General features: G+C 51.6%; 1 protein-coding gene across 42 annotated transcripts; it reads left to right on the forward strand.

Annotated features, from left to right (window-relative positions):
* The first annotated feature begins 110 nt into the window (after positions 1–110).
* Positions 111–18,153, forward strand: Epn1 (epsin 1). Of its 42 annotated transcripts, none has more exons than XM_006539535.2 (12): positions 129–451; positions 1,992–2,095; positions 3,704–3,956; positions 9,893–10,142; positions 12,815–12,939; positions 13,286–13,360; positions 13,873–13,956; positions 14,928–15,231; positions 15,617–15,727; positions 15,862–15,948; positions 17,128–17,385; positions 17,546–18,153. In XM_006539535.2, the coding sequence occupies exons 3-12, from the start codon at positions 3,729–3,731 to the stop codon at positions 17,752–17,754; spliced, it is 1,731 nt and encodes a 576-aa protein (XP_006539598.1). In that variant the 5' UTR covers positions 129–451; positions 1,992–2,095; positions 3,704–3,728; the 3' UTR covers positions 17,755–18,153. The 42 variants fall into 42 exon arrangements, with proteins under 42 accessions (XP_017177463.1, XP_006539598.1, XP_030097958.1 ...); XM_030242098.1 differs by having other exon boundaries at positions 15,865–15,948; XM_006539531.3 differs by lacking the exon at positions 1,992–2,095 and having other exon boundaries at positions 178–231; positions 301–451.
* The last annotated feature ends 1,114 nt before the right edge of the window (positions 18,154–19,267 follow it).

Below are 19,267 nucleotides of genomic sequence, written 5' to 3' on the forward strand. Positions count from 1 at the left end.
GGTCCCGCGAGGGTAGCCACAGTGGAGGCTTCAAGGCTTGGACCTTTACGCGTCTCCACTGCTGCGTAGATGCGGAAGTGACGCAAGGGCATAAGGACGCGCAGTCCCGTGCGCCGGAAATGGTGCCGGGGTGGGTTTGGTCGCGGAAGTGGAGGCTGCCGGGCGAAGTGCAGAGGGCGGGGCACGTGAGTTCATTTCCGCTTCCGGTCCGCTGCCACCTTCGGTTGCTTCCCGTCCGCTCGGCGGCTCCCCTCCCCCGCCCGGCTCTCTGCGCCCCTCCCGGGCGCCGGGGCGGCGGGGCCGTCGCTGTGCGGCCCTCCGTGCGTCTGTGCGTGCGCACGTGCGCACTTCTGCTTCCCGCAGCTCGGCGCGCGCCCCGCGACACCGAGGCCGAGCGGGGGCAGGGGGCTGACCGTCATGACCCCTGGAAGCCCGGTATAAGCGGGCCGAGGTGAGCGAGGGGCGCAATGCTGGCCTCCGTCGCGGCAAGTCCGGTGTTCCGGCCTGGGCCGTGGCGCGCGCGGGTCCAGCCAGCCTCGGAGCCGGTGTTCCAGCCGCTGATGGCTTGTGGCTGCTTTTGTACCGCTGTGCCCGGGTCGGGTTTGCCTGCCGGTGTGTGTCTTTTTTTGGGATTGTCAGTGTCCCCGTCTCGCGTGGCCCTGCTGTCTGTGTTGCTCTGCTTCTGTGTTTCTGTGTTTGTACAAAAGGGCTTGGAGATCCGAGTGCTGTTTGTGTCTTGGATTGCTCCGTGTTCCTGTCAGGATGCATGCAATGCTTGTATTTTCTGGGTTTCTGTGTCTTCATTTCCCCAGACTGGTCTCCCTCTTGGTGCATTATTTCTCTCCGGGTCATTGCTGTCGTCCCCAGGCCCAAAATTCCTTTCTAGGAACCCACTGCTTTTGCTTAGGATGTGCTTCCCAGGTTTCTGAGTCTCTGGTGTTCTGACAAGAGCTCTGGCTGTGGATTCCAAAGCCCCCGCTGCTTGCCTTGGTCTTCAGTTTTCCTAGTCTTCTAAACGGAAGCATTCATAATTCCTGCACCACAGGGTCTCTGCGCATTGGAGTGGTCCTGGTAAAGTGCCTTACAGTGTCTGGCCTGGAGTTAAGCATGTGATTATTAGTAGCTCTAGTTACTAGAGATTTTGTCTCGCTTAGTATTTGATACCAGGTTTTTGAGTCCCCCTTGGGGACTCACTATATTGTTTGTACTGTTTAATAAGAAATTCTAAATTAACTGTGGAAAATGGCCCCATTTTCAGCAGCATTTGTGAGATTTAGTATGTTTTTTTTGAACATGCTTGAAGTAGGTAGTTGGTGTTAGGATAGTGCGTCTTTAGATGCCACCCTTTTGGAAATGTTTTTTCTGATAATAATAGCAGCCAGGAGTACCGAGCGCCTACTATCTGTGGGGCACAGAACCAAGTTCTTTATGTACCCGTCTTATTTAATCAGCAAGCTTGCCGGGCAGCACCCCTCCCTTTGTTACACAGTTAGGTGAACTGAGTCACAGGGTTGTTTTGCTGGTTGCTTATGTGGCCGGGATTTGAGTGCAAATTTTGTGTTCTTTTAAGTTATATCTCTTCCCACCCCCCCCCAGCCCTGGGTGTCATGTGTGTGTTTTGTTTCAGGGTCCCTGTCTTTCTGTCCTCCCTGTCCTCCTGCCTCGCTGTATTGCTTTCTTTTTGCCCGAGTTTTGGTGTGTCTCTTCTCTTCTCTTCTCTTCTCTTCTCTTCTCTTCTCTTCTCTTCTCTTCTCTCTCTCCCCCCCTCCCTCTTTCTCTCCCTTTCTCCCTCCCTTTCTCTCCCCTCCCCCAGTCTCCTTATGTTTGTCATATGTTTGTCTTCTGGTGTCTGTCCAGGCCTGACTTGGGACCCAGCTGCTTTTTTTTTTTTTTTTTCTTTGCCTAGTTATGCCTGTTTGCAGGTGCTCCATTTTCTGGCCTGAATTCAAGGTAAAGAGCAGCCTTTCCTATTCTCCTATGTCTTCCTTCAGGTTGGATCATGGTAGGGCTCAGTAAATCTCCCTCCATGGCTTGTTGGAGAGGCACAGACTGGTGATCGGAGTCTACTCTGGACCCAGGCTGCTCCAGTTGTGAGGTGTGTGTCCCTGGGCAAGGTGCTAATGTGCCCTTGTTCCCTCCTGTGTAAAGTGGCTGTGAGTCATGGATTTGTAAGGATTGAGTTGATAGCGCAAAGGACTTAATGGGTGCCTAGAAGGATGTAAAGGTTGTGGAAGTGCTTGTTAATATTCCCCTCATTTGCTTGATTTCTGCCCTTGATGCTTTCTGACAGCTGGTCACAGCACAGGTTAGTTTATTTAGGTTAATTTAAAAGCATGAGTTTAATGGCACACACCTTTAACTCCGTACTTGGGAGGGGAGGGACACATGGATTTAGCTCTTCAAGTTCCAGGACAGTCAAGGCCATGTAGAGAGATGTTGTGTCACCCCCTCCCCCCAACCCACAAAAAAATGAGTTTATACAGGTAATATGGGTTTGATTGTTGAGTCTGCTTTTGCATTTATGATATGACCTTGACCAAGTTATTAAACTTCCATGAGGCCATTGTCTACATTCATTGTTAGATGATATGTGCCTCGTGGCACAGTTGGTATCCATTAGTGGGGACTCCTACATTTCTTATCTCTCTGCTCCCTTGAGCTTCCCTCCCTACCCTCTGGACACCTAGTCCCCTGGGCACCCCCACTCCCCAGTCTCCCACTGCCTCAGGCTATCTCCTCTGTCTCCCTACCATTTTTTTAAATCCCATCATTGGCCTCTTTTGCCATGACTCCTGTCCCAGGGTTGTTTGCTTCTCTCTTTCTTTCTTTCTTTCTTTCTTCCTTCCTTCCTTCCTTCCTTCCTTCCTTCCTTCCTTCCTTCCTTCCTTCCTTTCTTTCTTTCTTTCTTTCTTTCTTTCTTTCTTTCTTTCTTTCTTTCTTTCTTTCTTTCTTTCTTTCTCAATTTCCTTCCTGCACTGTTGATTGAATGGTTTTTCCCAGCCAGCTTCTTTGTAGAGAAAACCAAACAAATATCCTTTCTATCACTGTGGGTCTTAGGTCAACCATAGTTTCCGAATCAGACAAACAGCTTTAAAAATCACAAGAATCCACTCACAGCAACCCCTCTGGGAACAGTGACAATGACATTTGAGTTCGTGTAAGCAGCACCCTGGGGATGTGTGGCAAATCTGGTGAGGAAGGAGGAAGAGTTTGTTAGCAGGACGGGACGGGGTGCCCCCTGAGAGCTGGCTGGCTTCTACTGCAACCTGTGTAGTAGACCCTTATCACATGTGCAACACTTCACTTTGTCCCAGAGAAATCCAAGGTCTAATGGCTTTTCCTGTTAAGATGTGGCTAAGTTAGAGTATGGACTCAGGGTGTCTGACCTACCACTTACATGTTCTGCCTTAGCTGATCTGGGGCCCCAGGCAGGAAGAACCTAGACTTGTTTGAGGAACTGAAAGAAGGATGAGCTAGCTTTAAGACAGAAGTTAACGGGAGGGAGTCTTCTCAGCCACTTAGCATCTTGCTTTCCCCTCAAGGGTGGTGGAAAACCTGTAGAGCGGGAGGCTCAGGCAGCTTGGGTGCTGGTTGCCTCCACATCTCTTTTGTGTTTCCAACCCCCCAAACCCCCAGATGTGGTGATCTACCAACGTCCATTGCGGTCTCCCTTTGTGAGTCGCGTCATTTCTCCATGCCCCAGCCCCTTGACACCACTACTGGGCACAATGTCGACCTCATCGCTGCGGCGTCAGATGAAGAATATCGTCCACAACTACTCAGAGGCTGAGATCAAGGTCCGCGAGGCCACAAGCAATGATCCCTGGGGCCCATCCAGCTCCCTCATGTCAGAGATTGCTGACCTCACCTACAATGTTGTGGCCTTCTCCGAGATCATGAGCATGATCTGGAAGCGGCTCAATGACCACGGCAAGAACTGGAGGCACGTCTACAAGGTCAGCACCTGGGTGTGGTCCCTTGGGGCAGTAGAACGGGAACATATCAGGGTATGCCTTGCCTAGTTTCTCAAGAGGGGGAAGGTTGAAGACTATTCTTTTATTTTTTATGTTAAATCTCTGCAACAGATTGAGCCCTCAACATCCCTGGGACATTGGTTCCTAGTTTTCACTTCACTTGACCGGAGTCGGATGATGGTCAAGTATCTTCTGTAAAGTTGTAAAATCTTTGTGAATGACCAGCGGACGTCTTCTCGTGTCTTTCTCTTTATTGCTTACAGCACCTAGAATAATGCAAATGGTGTATAACATAGTGTCTGTCATACTGTCACTAAGGGAATAATTAATGACAAGAAGGTCTATATAATTCTGTACAGAAAGATTTTCCCCTAAACTCATTTGTTTTCATTTGGTCTTTCTGTGTAGCTCAGGCTGGCCTAGAATTTGTAGTGAGCCTTCTGAGTTCTGGGATTGTGTCAGCACCCAGACATATATTCGCTCTTACTTAGTTTTTTATTTATTTTTTATTTTTTGGATAGGGTCTTAAGGAGTCCAGGCTAGCTTTGTGCTCTGTAGCTCCTGATCCTTCAGGTATTTTTATTTATTTATTTTTTGTTTCTTTGTTTTGTTTTGTTTTTTGTTGTTGTTGTTTTTGTTTTTGCATCAGTTCCCAGCCGCTGAAGGCTGTCTTTGTCCGTGCTTAGAGGTGTGTACTTCTGATGCACAGATGGCTCTGGGCTGTGGGCATGTTGGGACAGCATATGAGACTCTCACTCAGGTTATGGGGATGTCAGACTTGCTGATATTTATTGATGTTATGAAAGGCAGAGCCTTGGGGGCAGGTGACAGACTAGTGCCTGTCAAGTGTTGTATGTACTAGGGTGATAACAAAGTGGAACACAGAGGAATTTGGGGGTCATGGAGACTGTTGTATGGTGTTGCTTGTGATACTGGGCTGTAAATCTAGGGCCTTCGCATACACAACAACGCTTTATTGTTTACATCCTCAACATTGAATTTTTCACCTGTTGTTTTGATATAGAGTTTTGCTGAATTGTCATGGCTTGTCTCTGACTTGCTGTAGGCCTTGAGTTTGTGGGCTTCCTCAGTCCTCCAAGGAGCTGGAGTTACAGGCCTACACTTCTAGGCCGTGGCAGTGTTTTGTTCTTTTAAGCAAGACTGATGCTGGAATATCCTGGTGTGCATTTTATTTTTCTGGTCCTGGAGTTGCTGGGCCAGAGGGCACATGAGTGTGAAAGGTTGGTAAGTGTGGTCTGGTTGCATACATGACCCAGCGAGGTTCTCAGATTTCCGGCATTTCTTTAGAAGGAAATGCATCCAGGGCATTATTGAACAAGTTGGTTTCAGGTTTGACCAATACTCTTAGGGAGTGGGGGTTGTGCCAGTGCCCCCCCCCCCCCCCCCCCCACACACACACACACACCTTGGTTCTCATGTTATGTATAGCAAAGGAGCTAAGGGCATGGGCTAAGGTCAGCTGGCTAAGCTACAGTGTTGATTCTGGGCATCAGGCTGGTTGCTGGACTACCTTCTGTGGGATGGGTCTCTTCTGACTGCCCCAGATAGGGGGAGTGTATCTGTCTGGGTTGGGGGCTGGCGAATAGGTACTGCTCTCTATCTCAGGACACTGTGAGACATCTACTCTCATGGTCCCAGTTTAAAGTCTGCACTGTCCTGAACTATCTGAGAGACTTCCTGTCTAGGTAGGCTGGTTTCCTTTGCTTCAAGATAAGGAGACATAGTAACATCTATGCATTGCAGCAGAGACCTGAGGACTGTTTCATGCCCATCACAACACACCAAGATTGGTCCTGAGTTGTATTTAATCATTGATTCAGTTCCTCACTGGACTTGGAGCCAGGTGGCATGTGCTCTGTTGAGAACTGGGAAAAGGCCCAGTGTCACAAGCAAACCCTTGGTTTGTTTTTGTTTTTTGTTTTTTTTTCTCGAGACAGGGTTTCTTTGTGTAGCCCTGGCTGTCCTGGAACTCACTCTGTAGACCAGGCTGGCCTCGAACTCAGAAATCCACCTTCCTCTTTTAAATTATTATTAATTATTTACATCCAAAATGTTGCCCCACCCCCAGTCCTTCCTTGCACAGTTTTCCCCTCCCCTTCACCTGAGAGGGTGTCCTCCAGCACCCCCTTCCCTGGGACGGGGGTTAGGTGCATCATCTTCCACTGAGGCCAGACAAGGCAGTCCTCTGCTACATATGTGCAGGGGCCTCCGTCCAGCCCATGTATGCTCTTTAGTTGGCAGCTTAGTCTCTGGGAGCTCCCAGGGGTCCAGCTTAGTTGACAGTGTTGGTCTTCCTATGGGCTCCTTCAGTCCTTCCCCTAACTCTTCTGTAGGGGTCCCGACCTCAGTCCAGTGCTAAGCAAACCCTCCTGGAGGGTGAGGAGGAGGGTTAGGGCTGCAGGGCTTGAATGGGGATGATGGACAGGGAGGCCCTGCATCTGGAGTGGCCCTGGAATCCGCTCCTGCTCAGTGGCTGAGATTATGCTGCCAGGGGCCTAGAACAGTGTGGTGACCTTAGCTAGGGCTGGGGAGTTCTGGAGAATGCTGTTCTAGTGGCTGCAGATGGCAGGGGAGTGCAAGACATGGATGGGCTTCTGAGGCCAGGTGAGTTGGCCTGAGGGAGCGGAAATCTTGATTTCCAGGTTCATTTCTGCTTCCAGCCTTACTGGGGGTCAGGCAAGTAGTTGTGATTGGCCAGTTGTATTTGGAGGGGCTGGTGACAGACCACATAGCCTCCAGAAGACAGAAAAGACTTCCTAAAAGAGGCTGCCACAGGTAGATTACAAATGAATTTTTTTTTTTTTTAAATGTAGTCTTGGCTATCTTGGAACTCCCTGTGTATATCAGGTTGGCCTCAGACTTGTGCCCCACCAAGGCTTGGAAAGATTTTTTTTTTAATGCCAGTTTTTAAGGGATTCTTTAAAGATAGATTTACCAAAATATGGTGTAAAGACAAAATCTCCCTTTCTAGGCATAGTCTTTTGAGTTCTGACAAAAATGTACTTTTTATAGCTATTCTACAGTCAGTAGAGCAGTTTTGCTCTCCCAATTCTGATTGTGTGATGCCCTTGGCAGGGCTCCTGGGATGCTGGGCATGGCTTTGAGTGCTTGCAAGTACTTAACCCATGTGGCTTTGTCGGGGTCCTGCTTGCTTTGACTCTGTGGTTTCTCATGCTGTGCTGGGGCTCCTGCCTGTGCATCGCTGCCTGGTGACACTTTGTGGGTCTAATTAACCCGTGGGGAATGTGCTTTAGGGGCCTGGCAGTCTGGGAGTGGAGACCTGTAATCCACCCCTTTGATTTATGTGCTGAGAGGATACAGGTCTCAGTTGCACCCCAGTCTTTATTTTATGTTAACCAGAAGTCAGCGAGGGCAGGCTCTGGGTCAGTCCTGTGCACTGCCCGCTTTGTAAGTAAAGTTTTATTGGAACACAGCCCGGCCCCTGCAGCTACCACTTTGGAGTAGTTGGTCAGAGACTGCAGTGTGAAAACTGAGATATTTTCTCTCCAGATGTGAAGATGGTAACCCTCTTTTAAATGTTCATTGTGATGTACAAGTACTTTCTTGGTGGAACTGGTTTAAAATTTTACAAGCTCCATGGCTTATCTATTTGTGATCATTCAGTTGTCTGCATTAGAAAAATATATCCAGGCTTTTCATTGAGGTATATGGGAGCAACTGAAGGAAGCCTGAGCATTTAACCTGATGAGTTTGTGGGATTGTGCACAGGCTGGAGGCTCCTCTCGGAGGGAGGTGGAGGAGGCTTGTTCAGTGTCCTAGGAGGCTTCCTCATGACATCCCTTCCCCTGTGGCACTATGAACATCTGTACATCTGTCAGAACTTCTTAGGTATGGGACCAGTAGTGTGTGCTATTTGGGGTCTCTTGCTCTGCTTACCAGGCTTGGGGCCATGATCTCTGCTTCTGTGTCGCACATAGCAGTTGTGTCGCTGATACTCTGACACTCTTTACTGTTGGGTGGCCCCAGTGCATCTGCAACAGTTTTTGTGTGCATGGCACTATGCCTGGGCATTTGAACAGTTTCCTGCTTCATAGCCTTAGCTGCAGTTCCAAAGTCCAGAGAGCTACAAGGATGAAAGTGTCTCATAACCATCTGGCACAAAGTACGATGTTCACTAAGGGGAAGTAATTTATATACTGTGCTCCTGTCCCGTGTTGCATGGCTGTTAGCAGAACTCCCTTCTGATTGGATTCTCAGGTGTGTCTCTGTGCAGTGTCTTCCTGGTTTCAATCTGGAAGATTCTGGATTCCAAAACATAAGGACCTACCACCTACCTCTCTGCCTTTCCCTTTGGGATGTAACCATGCAGAAAAATATTTCTCCTCTGAGAGTAAACACTGCCAGGGCCTCAGCTGGGGACTAATCAGGTGTAAATACTTGTCAGAAAGCCTTTCCAAAGATGGGTGGTGGCATCTCCCTGTAATCCCAGTTCTCAGGTTGAGGCTAGTGTGGTCTGTATAGGAAATAACTGTGTCTCTGTCCTGTCCTCCCCACCCCATTACAGAACTTTAATGGGGTGCAGCAGTGTTTTATAGCAAATTTCGCTGTGTAGATAGTGCTTAGCTCCTGTGGCTGCCTCCTCTGTCACATTTCTTCTCATGCCATTCACGCCTGTGAAGTTTGAGTTTGGGGGGGCTCCACGGAGTCTTTGTAGCCATTGCATAAAGCTAAGGTGTACTGTTCTCCTTGAATAGTGATTAAGCCTTTTTCAGATTCTTATAGGGACCATGACTATGACATTGCTCTGGAAACAGGTCTTGACTTAGATCTTTCCTTGGGTTGGTTATTTGTTTTCATTTGCTTAAGGTTTATTTAATTTCACTTTATGTGTGTGATTGTTTGCCTGTCTCTGTGTGTGGACTGCTTGCTTATGTGCCTAGTGCCTGCAGAGGTTAGAAGAAGGTGTTAATCCCTGAAACTAGAATATATATGGTTGTGAGTTACCTTGTGGGTGCTGGGAATGGAACTGGGGTCATCTGCAAGAGCAACAAGTACTTTTAACCACGGAGCCAGCTCTCTGGCCCCTGGGTTACAATTACTGTTTTTTTTTTTTTTTTTTTTTTTTTTTTTTGTTGTTGTTCTGTTTTCTCTTAAGTACTCTAATTTCATCTTGCTGAAAATGGAATTTGTTTTCATATTACAAAATAGAGATACCAAAGGATGCCATTGAGTTGTAAGTTGTTTGCTTTGATCTGTCATTCCTGTGGTGTCTGGCTTGGCTTCCTGAGAGAGCCTGGGCCCAGAAGGCTCCTGGAACATCTCATTCCTTTAGCATCAGGCCATCTCTTTAGCCTTAAGACTTCCTGCACTTTAATTTGGCTCTGTCGCTTCAGATTTTGCCTTTGGGGTGTGGGGCATGTTTTGTGGTCCTACATGGTGCCCTGATTGGCTATTTTGGTGGTTGCCATCTTGTCTTCTGTGTTAATTGTTACTGAACTACATAGAGCTCTCATGTACAGTCGTCAGCTTTTTGGGGTGAGCAGTCCATTGGCATCTGGTATAGTCCGTGCTGGTGTCACACCCTGGCTGGAGGATGAACTTCTCTTTGACCCTATTGGATATTTCCCACTTACACTTATCCTCTGGAAACCCATGGTCTCCTCTGTCTGTCTGAATTGGTCTCTTCTGGATGTTTTATATCCATGGGAGCACACATTGTGTGGCCTTTGTCCCTGGCCTCTCTGGCCAAGCACAGTGTGTGGCTCATGGTAGTCTGTGTCCCCACTTTTCTCCTTTTTAGGTCCATTCCACATTCTACTGGGTGGACTGACAGTGGATTGTGAGACTTGAATGTAGGCAGCTGCCCCAGGGCCCAGACGCTTCCTCGGTCTCTAGTCCCTTTCAGTGTCAGTGACTGGTGTACCTGCACTTTGCAGGCCATGACGTTGATGGAGTACCTCATCAAGACTGGCTCTGAGCGTGTATCACAACAGTGCAAAGAGAACATGTATGCTGTGCAGACGCTGAAGGACTTCCAGTATGTGGACCGTGATGGCAAGGACCAGGGTGTGAATGTGCGGGAGAAGGCCAAGCAGCTGGTGGCTTTGCTGCGTGATGAGGATCGGCTCCGGGAGGAGCGCGCCCACGCGCTCAAGACCAAGGAGAAGCTGGCACAGACTGCCACGGGTGAGGTTTCTCTCCCACTCCTGGAAGTCCCAGACAGCTAGGATCTGTCCTCTGTTCCTAACTGTGGGCCCATTCCAGCTGATACACCCTTCTCCTCCCTTGCCTTGTGTGATGGATGGTCTTAGACTCTGAAATTTTGTAGAATGCCTCCTTTGGACCCAAGTGTGTCCAGACCCTGAGGGCAGCTAGCCAGCAGAGTCCCTGACTCCTGTCTTGGTTTTTGGAGTATCCAGGCAGGTGTGCCCACATCTTGTTAGATTGCTGGAGGTTTGGAACTCCCCAGGTTCAGGGTTAGGTCAGCCCCTGATGGGGACATGTGTACTTACTTCTGATGGAGCTGCTAGTCTGGCTTTATGTAGATTGTCCCTCTAGCTAAAGGGTGCTGTTAAATCACAGAGGAGGCCAGCATCGTGCCGACAGGACAGGCTGTGAGTCTACTTTTTGAAGTCTTAGAATGTTGTTGTAAGTGGTGAATTCAAGTTTGCTGATGAGCATTTAAAAATAAATGAAAGTGGCATGAAGAGAGAGCGTGTCTCATGTCCAGTGGCATGCTCAGTGGCACGTGTGGGGTCCAGGATTTATATAGGGGTTTCATTTTTTTCATGCTGAGGGACCATGGCAGGGGAAGCAGGGAGAGTGTTAGTTCGGGAGACTATAGGAGTACAGTTGTTAACACTTGAGTTTGCAGTGGTTATGGGGATGGGAAGACAGTGCTGTCCTGGGGGTCAGCTGGGTCGGACCTTCCAGTGCAGATAGAATCAAAAGTCTGTGACCCTGGTTCTAACTGTAGGCCTCTGTCTAATGCATCATGTTTGGGTCAGAGATGTGAGGACACCGTGGGACTTGCTCAGGTGGACCTTAAAGCAGTGAGCACAGTAGAGGGAGGAGCTGGGGAAGAGAGGAGGCTGTAATGCAGGACTGGGCCGGGCTGGGGAGGGATGTCTGTAGCAAGGAACATGCCTGGTCGGCTGCTCGCTTTGTGGAGGGTGTGTGGTGTGCATGCCTATGTGTGTGTGGGGTGCGCATGTGAACAGATGGCTGTGTACTTGCAGCCACGTGTATGGAGGCCAGCGTTGACAGCTTTACTCATTGTTCTCTGTGATGCATGGTCTTAGTCAAACCCTGAGCTCACCAATATGTTAGCCTTGAGCCAGCGTGCGCTGGCCCCTGTCTCTGTCTCCCTAGGCTGGAATTACTAGTGAACTGCTACGTCTACCTAGTGTTTGGGTGTATTCTGGGGATCTAAGCTCGGTTCTCATGCTTGGGCAGCAAGTATGTTAACTCACTAGGCCATTTTCCTAGTGCCTTGAACTTTGCTGACACAGGAGACTGAGGGGATAGGTCACCCTGTCCACACACACGTGAGCTGGGTCACAGGCTTCTCACGCTCCTGTTGTGGACTCTGAAATTGGAATTGATTTTTTTTTTTTTTTTTTTTTGTTCATTTGTATTTTGCTTTTCGAAACAGGGTTTCTCTTGTGTAGTCCTGGCTGTCCTGGAACTCACTCTGTAGACCAGGCTGGCCTTGAACTCAGAGATCCGCCTGCCTCTGCGTGCTAGGATTAAAGGAGTTCGCCATCACTACTTGACTTCAGTTGGAATTTCTTAATGATTTTTGTATGTCTTGACATGTTCTTTCATTTTCTTTCTCACCTGTTTAAAGTGCCAGCTTTGGCCATCAGCCATGGTCTCCTGACCCATGTCCTAGAGCAAACTGCTTGGAGAGAGAGGAAAGTTTCTACAGGAGTTGGAGAGGGCTGCAAAGGGCTGGAGGCCACAGGGAGCCTGAAGTTGGGTGGTTGGGAAGCTCTTGTGTTGTTGGTTGCTGCCCATTTCCTTGTAAGGCTTGAAGTGGGGCCTTCAGTGTCACTGTATGCAACCTGGGTGGGAGCCTTAAGGTGTTGGCAGTAGGCTTGGCAGTGGGGCGTGGGTTGCCGGCACTGACCTCATGAGGATGTTCCAGGCTCTATCTTAGGATGAAAGTGCTTTGGGGACAGGGGCAGACAGCTTGCTATAGTGTATGGACCTTCTCTGGGTCACTGCTGGAGCAGTGGTTAGAAACCTGCCCTCTGTCAGGGAACCAGGAGCCACCATGGAGCCTGTAGACAGTGCCAGGGCATGGTGCAGGGCTGAAGGAGGTGGTGAGAAGACTATAGGAACTGGGGTCTCTTGGTCCTCCTCTTGGCACCACCTACCCCTCCCTTGTGCTGGCCCCGGAGCCAGACTCTTGACCTTAATGTGGCCTTTCCCCCATCTCCATGCCCCTCTGACGCCACTGGCTCTTGTTCCCATCGTTGGTCTCCATAGTCTGGACAGATACTGCCTTCCCTCGTAAGTGCCAGCTGTTCCTGCCAGGGTTGCAATCCTGCCTGGAAATGGAGGCCCTTGTCTGCTCTATTGGGAGCTCTCCTAGCCTGGGAAACCAGGGAGGGTCCCTCTGGAGGCCTGGACCCTGCTGTCCTTCAGCACACTGGTTGTCCCTTAGCAGCAGCCGTTGTGTTGAGGGTGGGGCTGGCCTTTACCCCGCCTTGGACTCTGGCTCCATTACTTTCTCTCCCAGTTTGGCCCTCAGAGGCCATTTGGGGGGAAGGGGATCTGTGCTGGGTTTTGGCTGTGGGTCCCCATCTTTTGGTTTCTGGTCCATCTGTGTCTTCCTGTCTTCCTGTTTCCAGCCTCCTCAGCAGCCGTGGGCTCTGGACCACCTCCCGAGGCGGAGCAGGCATGGCCACAGAGCAGCGGGGAGGAGGAGTTGCAGCTCCAGCTGGCCCTGGCTATGAGCAAGGAGGAGGCCGACCAGGTACAGGGCACCGTGGAGGGTGAGGGCCGACTTGTGTTCTGCCATCCTGTCCTCATGCCTCGCCGCCTCACTCTCCACCCACTCCTCTCCCTGCTCCTGCTGTCTCTCTGTTCTGGTCCTTCCTCCATCTTTAGCTTTTCTCCCGGGAAGCTGTGCTGCGCTTTGACAGTTAGGCATGCAGCTTCCTTCTTTCTCTGCCCATCTTTATCGGTCTGGGAGAACCAGTGTCTCCTCCTTCCCTGATCTTGCTCAGCCCTGGCCCTCTGTCCCTTTTTGGCCCGCCTCTCTGCCTGTTACTCTGGCTCCGACTTCCCCTGCCCTGCCCCTCATACTTTCTCTCCGCCAGCCCCCGTCCTGCGGCCCTGAGGATGACGTCCAGCTCCAGCTGGCCCTTAGTTTGAGCCGAGAGGAGCACGATAAGGTCAGAGTGGCCTCCCTCCCCTCTAGGGTTTTCCTTACTCCTTCCCCGTCCTGAGCTGTCTCCCTGAGTACAGGAGTAATCACTTTCAGCATCTTTAGCTGGAGAGACACCCAGGACACTGGCTAGATCTGCTCCAGACCTGGGGGTACAAGTATCACTAGGTCATGCACCTCAGCAGCAGGCCAGGGTGAGAGGCCTCCTCCTCTTCCTCGGTCCCACTGCTTCCTAAGCTGTTTTTACAGCCAGGTTCAGGCATCCTTTCCACAGCACCCTACACACAGCCCCTTCCCTCTGGACCACACCAAGCTCCAAGCCTCCTGCCCCACCTTTGACCCAGTGTCCCATTCCCACCCCCACTCCATACATTGTTCGCATTCCATTTTAATTTTTAAATTTTTGTTTTCAGAGTGGGAGAGAGGGTGGTTGGGGTGGGGACTTTCGGGCTGGGCCAGCTGCCCTCCCATGGCCCGTGTTCTGAGCCCTACCTGTCTGGCTGCTTCTGCTCTCCATAGGAAGAGCGGATCCGTCGTGGGGATGACCTGAGGCTGCAGATGGCAATAGAGGAGAGCAAGAGGGAGACTGGGGGCAAGGAGGAGGTGAGCGCCTGTGTGTTCCATCCTCTGGGCCCCTAGCTCCTGGCTGGGAATTGAGCCCAGGGCTATGTGCATCCTACGCAAGTACTCTACCAGCTCCAGCTCCAGCCCCAGCCCCAATGTGACTTTCTTGCCACTGTGGCTTTCTCGATAGGCAGCAGTGTCTGCTCAGACTGGCCTTAGGCCTGGGAGGTCCTACATCTGGCTGTAGGAGGCTCATTTGTTTCTGCCTCTGCCCTTTGTACTCTGAGTGTAAGTGTGGCCACTTGGGGAAGACCTGGCTGTTTTGTCTTTCTGACTGTTTGCCTTGTGGGTACTGATGGGAGTGTGTGTGTGTGTGTGTGTGTGTGTGTGTGTGTGTGAGTGTGAGTGTGTGAGTGTGAGTATACTCAAGCGCTCGCTCTCTTGCGTGCTCTGGTGTGCTCGTGCGTGCCTCTGTGGGTTATCTCCACTGTCACATCAGGGCTTTGGTTGGCTGCTTTTATGTACCTGCCCTCAGAATACCAGAGCATTACTTTAGTGTCTGCATATGGACGGGCAGTCATAGGCAGGCAGCGCTGCATGGTGTGCACTGCAGGGCAGTGATGTGGCGTTGGGAGGTGATCGGAGTGGAGTGACCTGGTAGGAGCTCAGGGAAGGCTTGATGTGGTGAGGGTTGGGCTAGATCGTCTTAGAGATCCAGCCAAAGCACATAGTGGGTGGGGAAGGCCTTATAGCTTGACTGGTTGCAGGGAGGAGGGCTTCACCTTTGTCTTCACACAGAGGACCCAGGGGTTGTACAGGGAATAGACAAGGGCCAGAGACTGCGTAGGTAAATTGGGGCCCTCTGGAGGATGACCTAGGTAGAGAGTGGCTGGATAGGGACATTGGTAGGCAGAACGGGGTTGAGGAGAAGGAGGTACAGCCACCTGTGGGTGGCATCCTGAATCTGTCTCTAGTTCTCGGCTCACATCCCTTCTCTTCTCTTCCTGCAGTCATCTCTCATGGATCTTGCTGATGTCTTCACAACCCCAGCGCCTCCACAGGCCTCAGACCCTTGGGGGGGCCCGGCATCTGTGCCTACTGCTGTCCCTGTGGCTGCTGCCGCTTCAGACCCTTGGGGGGGACCTGCTGTCCCTCCAGCTGCTGATCCTTGGGGTGGTGCAGCCCCCACACCAGCCTCAGGGGATCCCTGGAGGCCTGCAGCCCCTACAGGGCCCTCTGTTGATCCTTGGGGTGGGACCCCAGCTCCTGCAGCTGGAGAGGGGCCCACCCCTGACCCGTGGGGAAGCTCTGATGGTGAGCACCACCATACTCTTCTTTGAAGCCCCCAGGGGAAACCATCTCTTTAGGAAGGAAGGCCTTACGCAGAGTAAGGGGTTGTGAGATGGCCAAGGCAGAGAGAGGCGTGGGCATCTGGCTGTGTAAGCTAAGGAAGCTAAGTAGGGAAGGCTGTAGAGGGGAAGTGGTGGGAAAGTTGAGGGTACTTTTGAGAGCAGATATGGGTGGGCGTAGGGCCTAGCCCGCCCCTTGACTAGCTAAGTCATGCTAACTTGTTTGTAGTAGAAGGACCTGAGAGTGAGGCTAGTCGTTTGTTTGGGTGATTTGGGCCGTGACAGATTGAGAGGCGGCAGCTTTCCGAGCAGGAGATGCTATTAACTCATATATCTCTCTCCTCCTCTAGGTGGGGCTCCTGTCAGTGGGCCCCCATCTTCTGACCCCTGGGCACCTGCCCCGGCTTTCTCAGACCCCTGGGGAGGCTCACCTGCAAAGCCCAGCAGCAACGGCACTGCAGGTACTGGGCTGCCCTTTGATGGGCTAGGGTGGCAGTCCTGATGTGGGTGTTGCATTTATCTGGGTCCTGAGGGTGGACGAGGTTGAGGTAGGTTCCCTAGTCGGCTACTGAGCTCAACATCCTGACCCGCACAGCAGTTGGGGGCTTTGACACAGAGCCTGATGAGTTCTCAGACTTCGACCGACTCCGCACTGCCCTGCCAACCTCTGGGAGCAGCACGGGTGAGTCACCGCTCCTCTTGACCCCTGGGAAGCCCCGTACTCGGTTGCTTCTTGTCTCTGCCTTGTTCCAGGTGGTGCCTGCTCTACTTGAGGGGGTAGAGTGCACATGATAGAGTGAGTCAAGTGCAGCTTCCCTTCTTCACAGAGATGTGTAACAATGGATATCCTCTCCACACTCCTGTCTGACCTCTTTCTGCTTCTGGATCATTTATTACGTGGGGATAGGAATTGGAGAAATGTGGGCACCCCCTTGGGCTGGGTGCGGTGGGTTGTCTTCTGTTTAACCGCGTGAGGCCCTGGAACAGACTAGCACCTGCCTTGACTGTAGACTGTAGGTCTGTGCATCTTGACTGCAAATACCCCAAGAGTGGGCCTGCGTCTCCTTGTCAGTGCCTTACCCACAGCCACACACAGGCCTGCTTACCTTTGGTCATTGTTTGTTTTGAGATGAGACATTGCTAGGTTGCTAGCTTGTTATCCTTCTGCCTTGGTTTGAGTGTCTGGAAGTATGGTGCATTCCCCATACTCCCCGGTACCTTTACTTGTTATACTGGAACCGAACCTCATTTGTTCCTTACCATTGAGTTCCAGCTTTTTCCATTTATTTTGTCTTTTGTTTTGGGGACAGGATCTTGCTATATTCTGTAGCTCAGACTGGCCTTGAAGTCTCTCAAGTGCTGGGATTATTTGTTTGCACCCCTGGGCAATCTTTAAATAATGTTTATTTTCCTGATTCAATGAGCCAGCTTCCAATGAAGTGCTGGTTGTGGCATAGAGATGCGTTTCCATTGGTTCATTCCTAGAGGGAAAAGGTTTGTCCTCCAGCCCTTAGATGTCATGACCTGTCCCAGGGCTGTGGGTGTCTGCTTGGTTTCTGCGCTGAAGTGCTTGCTCATTTGAGACTGCGAGTGTCCCGAGTGTCCCGTAGACACTCAGAGACTGTACTTCTGGAGCACTGTGGGCTCTCCTGAGATCTTGAGTCTATCATTCCCTCTGTCCTCCTTCTCCACAGTAAGATCCTCGCGGTTTTTAGTCCAAGCTCAGCTCAGCCTGCCCCTTCCTGAGACCTCCCACCGCCTCCCCCCACCCCCACCCCCCACCCCCACGTCCTCCCTCCCTGCTCCCCCCAACTCAGGCTGGGCCTGCTACTCCATCTGAGCACTGTCCTGGCTTTTTCAGGGGAGTTGGAGTTGCTCGCAGGAGAGGTGCCTGCTCGCAGCCCTGGGGCATTCGACATGAGTGGGGTTGGGGGATCTCTGGCTGAGTCTGTGGGGAGTCCCCCACCTGCTGCAACCCCAACTCCCACCCCCCCAACACGGAAGACTCCGGAGTCATTCCTAGGCCCTAATGCAGCCCTTGTGGATCTGGACTCGCTGGTGAGCCGACCAGGCCCCACACCACCAGGATCCAAGGCTTCCAACCCATTCCTTCCAAGCGGTGAGTGTGGCTTGTGGGACTCCTGTGTCTTTGGTGTCTTCTGTGGTCCCTACAGGGTAGAAGTTTCATGGAGCAGGCATGCTTCTCCCCACCTGGGTGTGTATCCAAGACTTGGACGCTGGGCAGACAAGCACTTGCTGACTGCTTTTTCTCTTTGCAGGAGCTCCGCCCACAGGCCCCTCTGTCACCAATCCTTTCCAGCCAGCACCCCCTGCAACGCTCACCCTGAACCAGCTCCGTCTCAGTCCTGTGCCCCCAGTTCCTGGAGCGCCACCCACCTACATCTCTCCTCTTGGTGGAGGCCCTGGCCTGCCCCCCATGATGCCCCCAGGTCCCCCAGCCCCCAACACTAACCCCTTCCTCCTATAATCCAGGGTAGGAGGGAGGCCTGGTTCAGCTGGCTTCCCCAATTTCTGCTCCCTGGGAGATCAGTATTGTGAGTGCATGTGAAATGGGGGGGCCCTCCCCCACAGTGCCCTTCCCCCTCCTGGGGCCCACTCACACTACACCCTCTTCCCAAGTCCCCACCCCACCTCCCCTTGAGAAAAACTGGACATGGGGATGGGGAGGGGAGCCGGCCAGAGGAGGACCCTTTTCTGTGGCATTAGATGGGGGAGGGACAGCTGGGGTTCCCCCACCCATTCCACCTCCCTCTAAACTCATGACAACCCCCAAATCAGTGTTTGAGCCTCCTCGTTCCCTTGGCACCCCTGGTGAATCCTTGGTGATGATTTTGGCAACTTCGGGAATAAATGGCAATTCTCATGGGTGTGGCTCCCTTAAATTCTCATCCACGGTTCAGATGTCCTGAGAAGCCCCTCTTCCAGGGCAGACTCAAGGTTTGGCCAGAGTCACTTCTTGACTTCAGCTGAGAATGAACCTTTCTGAAGCTTTGAATTCCCTGATTCAGTTCCTGGAGCTGGGCTGGCTGAGGATGGGGAGGACCTGGGCTGTGGTACTGAGTCCTGCATCACTGAGTCCTACACAGGCATCACTAATTCATCCAGCTTGCTTTGGAAGTCTTGTTAGCCTCTGCTGGCTAAACCCAGTGGACCGCCAGATGGCATCTCTAGGCCATTGCTATGTGTTTTTATCATGTGCTAGACCACCTGTGATTACTATGTCAGTGAGTCCTTGAGTGGCCTGGTGGGTAGGTGCTCCTGTCAGCTTGCATATACAGAGGCATTTGCCAACAGTGTCGTCCCATGCTTCCTGGGGTTTCCTTCTAGGTGGGGTCTTTCATTACTCCCCAAGACAGATCCTGACTGCTGGCTTCAGTTTCTTGGCAACAGTTGCTTTGGTTGAAGGCTGGGTGGGAGTCAGACCAGCACAGATGTGATACTTAACTCTCGCTTCTCTCATGGAGGCTCATTGTGACGCAGATGGCCATATCACCATTACACTTGTTACCATGTTGGAGCCTTTGAGCAGCACCCAGGCCAGTTAAAGATACCCCCAAAAAGTAGATAGGATGTGCCTGGGCGACTGCAGTCAAGGGCATTGTGAGGGTACAGGCTGCAGAGCAGACATGTCACGAGATGAGTTATATTTGGTTAGGGACCGTTACTTGCTGAGGAGTGGCCACTGGCACTCAAAACAGGGAGGGAGCACACTGCCCCCCACCCCCCATCTGTTTCCTCCTGTAGTGCTACAGCCACTCCAGTGCCCGGTCCATGGCACTGTAGGTCAGGAGTATTGGGAAGGCTGAGGTGGATGGGGGAAGTGGTGTCACCCCCACAGTCAAGGAAGCTGGCTACAGGGCGCTGGTGCTCCGACGGGGTCAGGTTAGTTCGATAGGTGTCTCCCTGGCTGAGAAGTCCAGCCAGGAGTGCTCTAGGTGTGTTGGTAGGCGTTCCCAACTCTGCTGCAGCTTCCTGAAGCC

Source organism: Mus musculus, chromosome 7 (assembly GCF_000001635.26).
Source record: "Mus musculus strain C57BL/6J chromosome 7, GRCm38.p6 C57BL/6J".
NCBI lineage: Eukaryota > Metazoa > Chordata > Mammalia > Rodentia > Muridae > Mus > Mus musculus.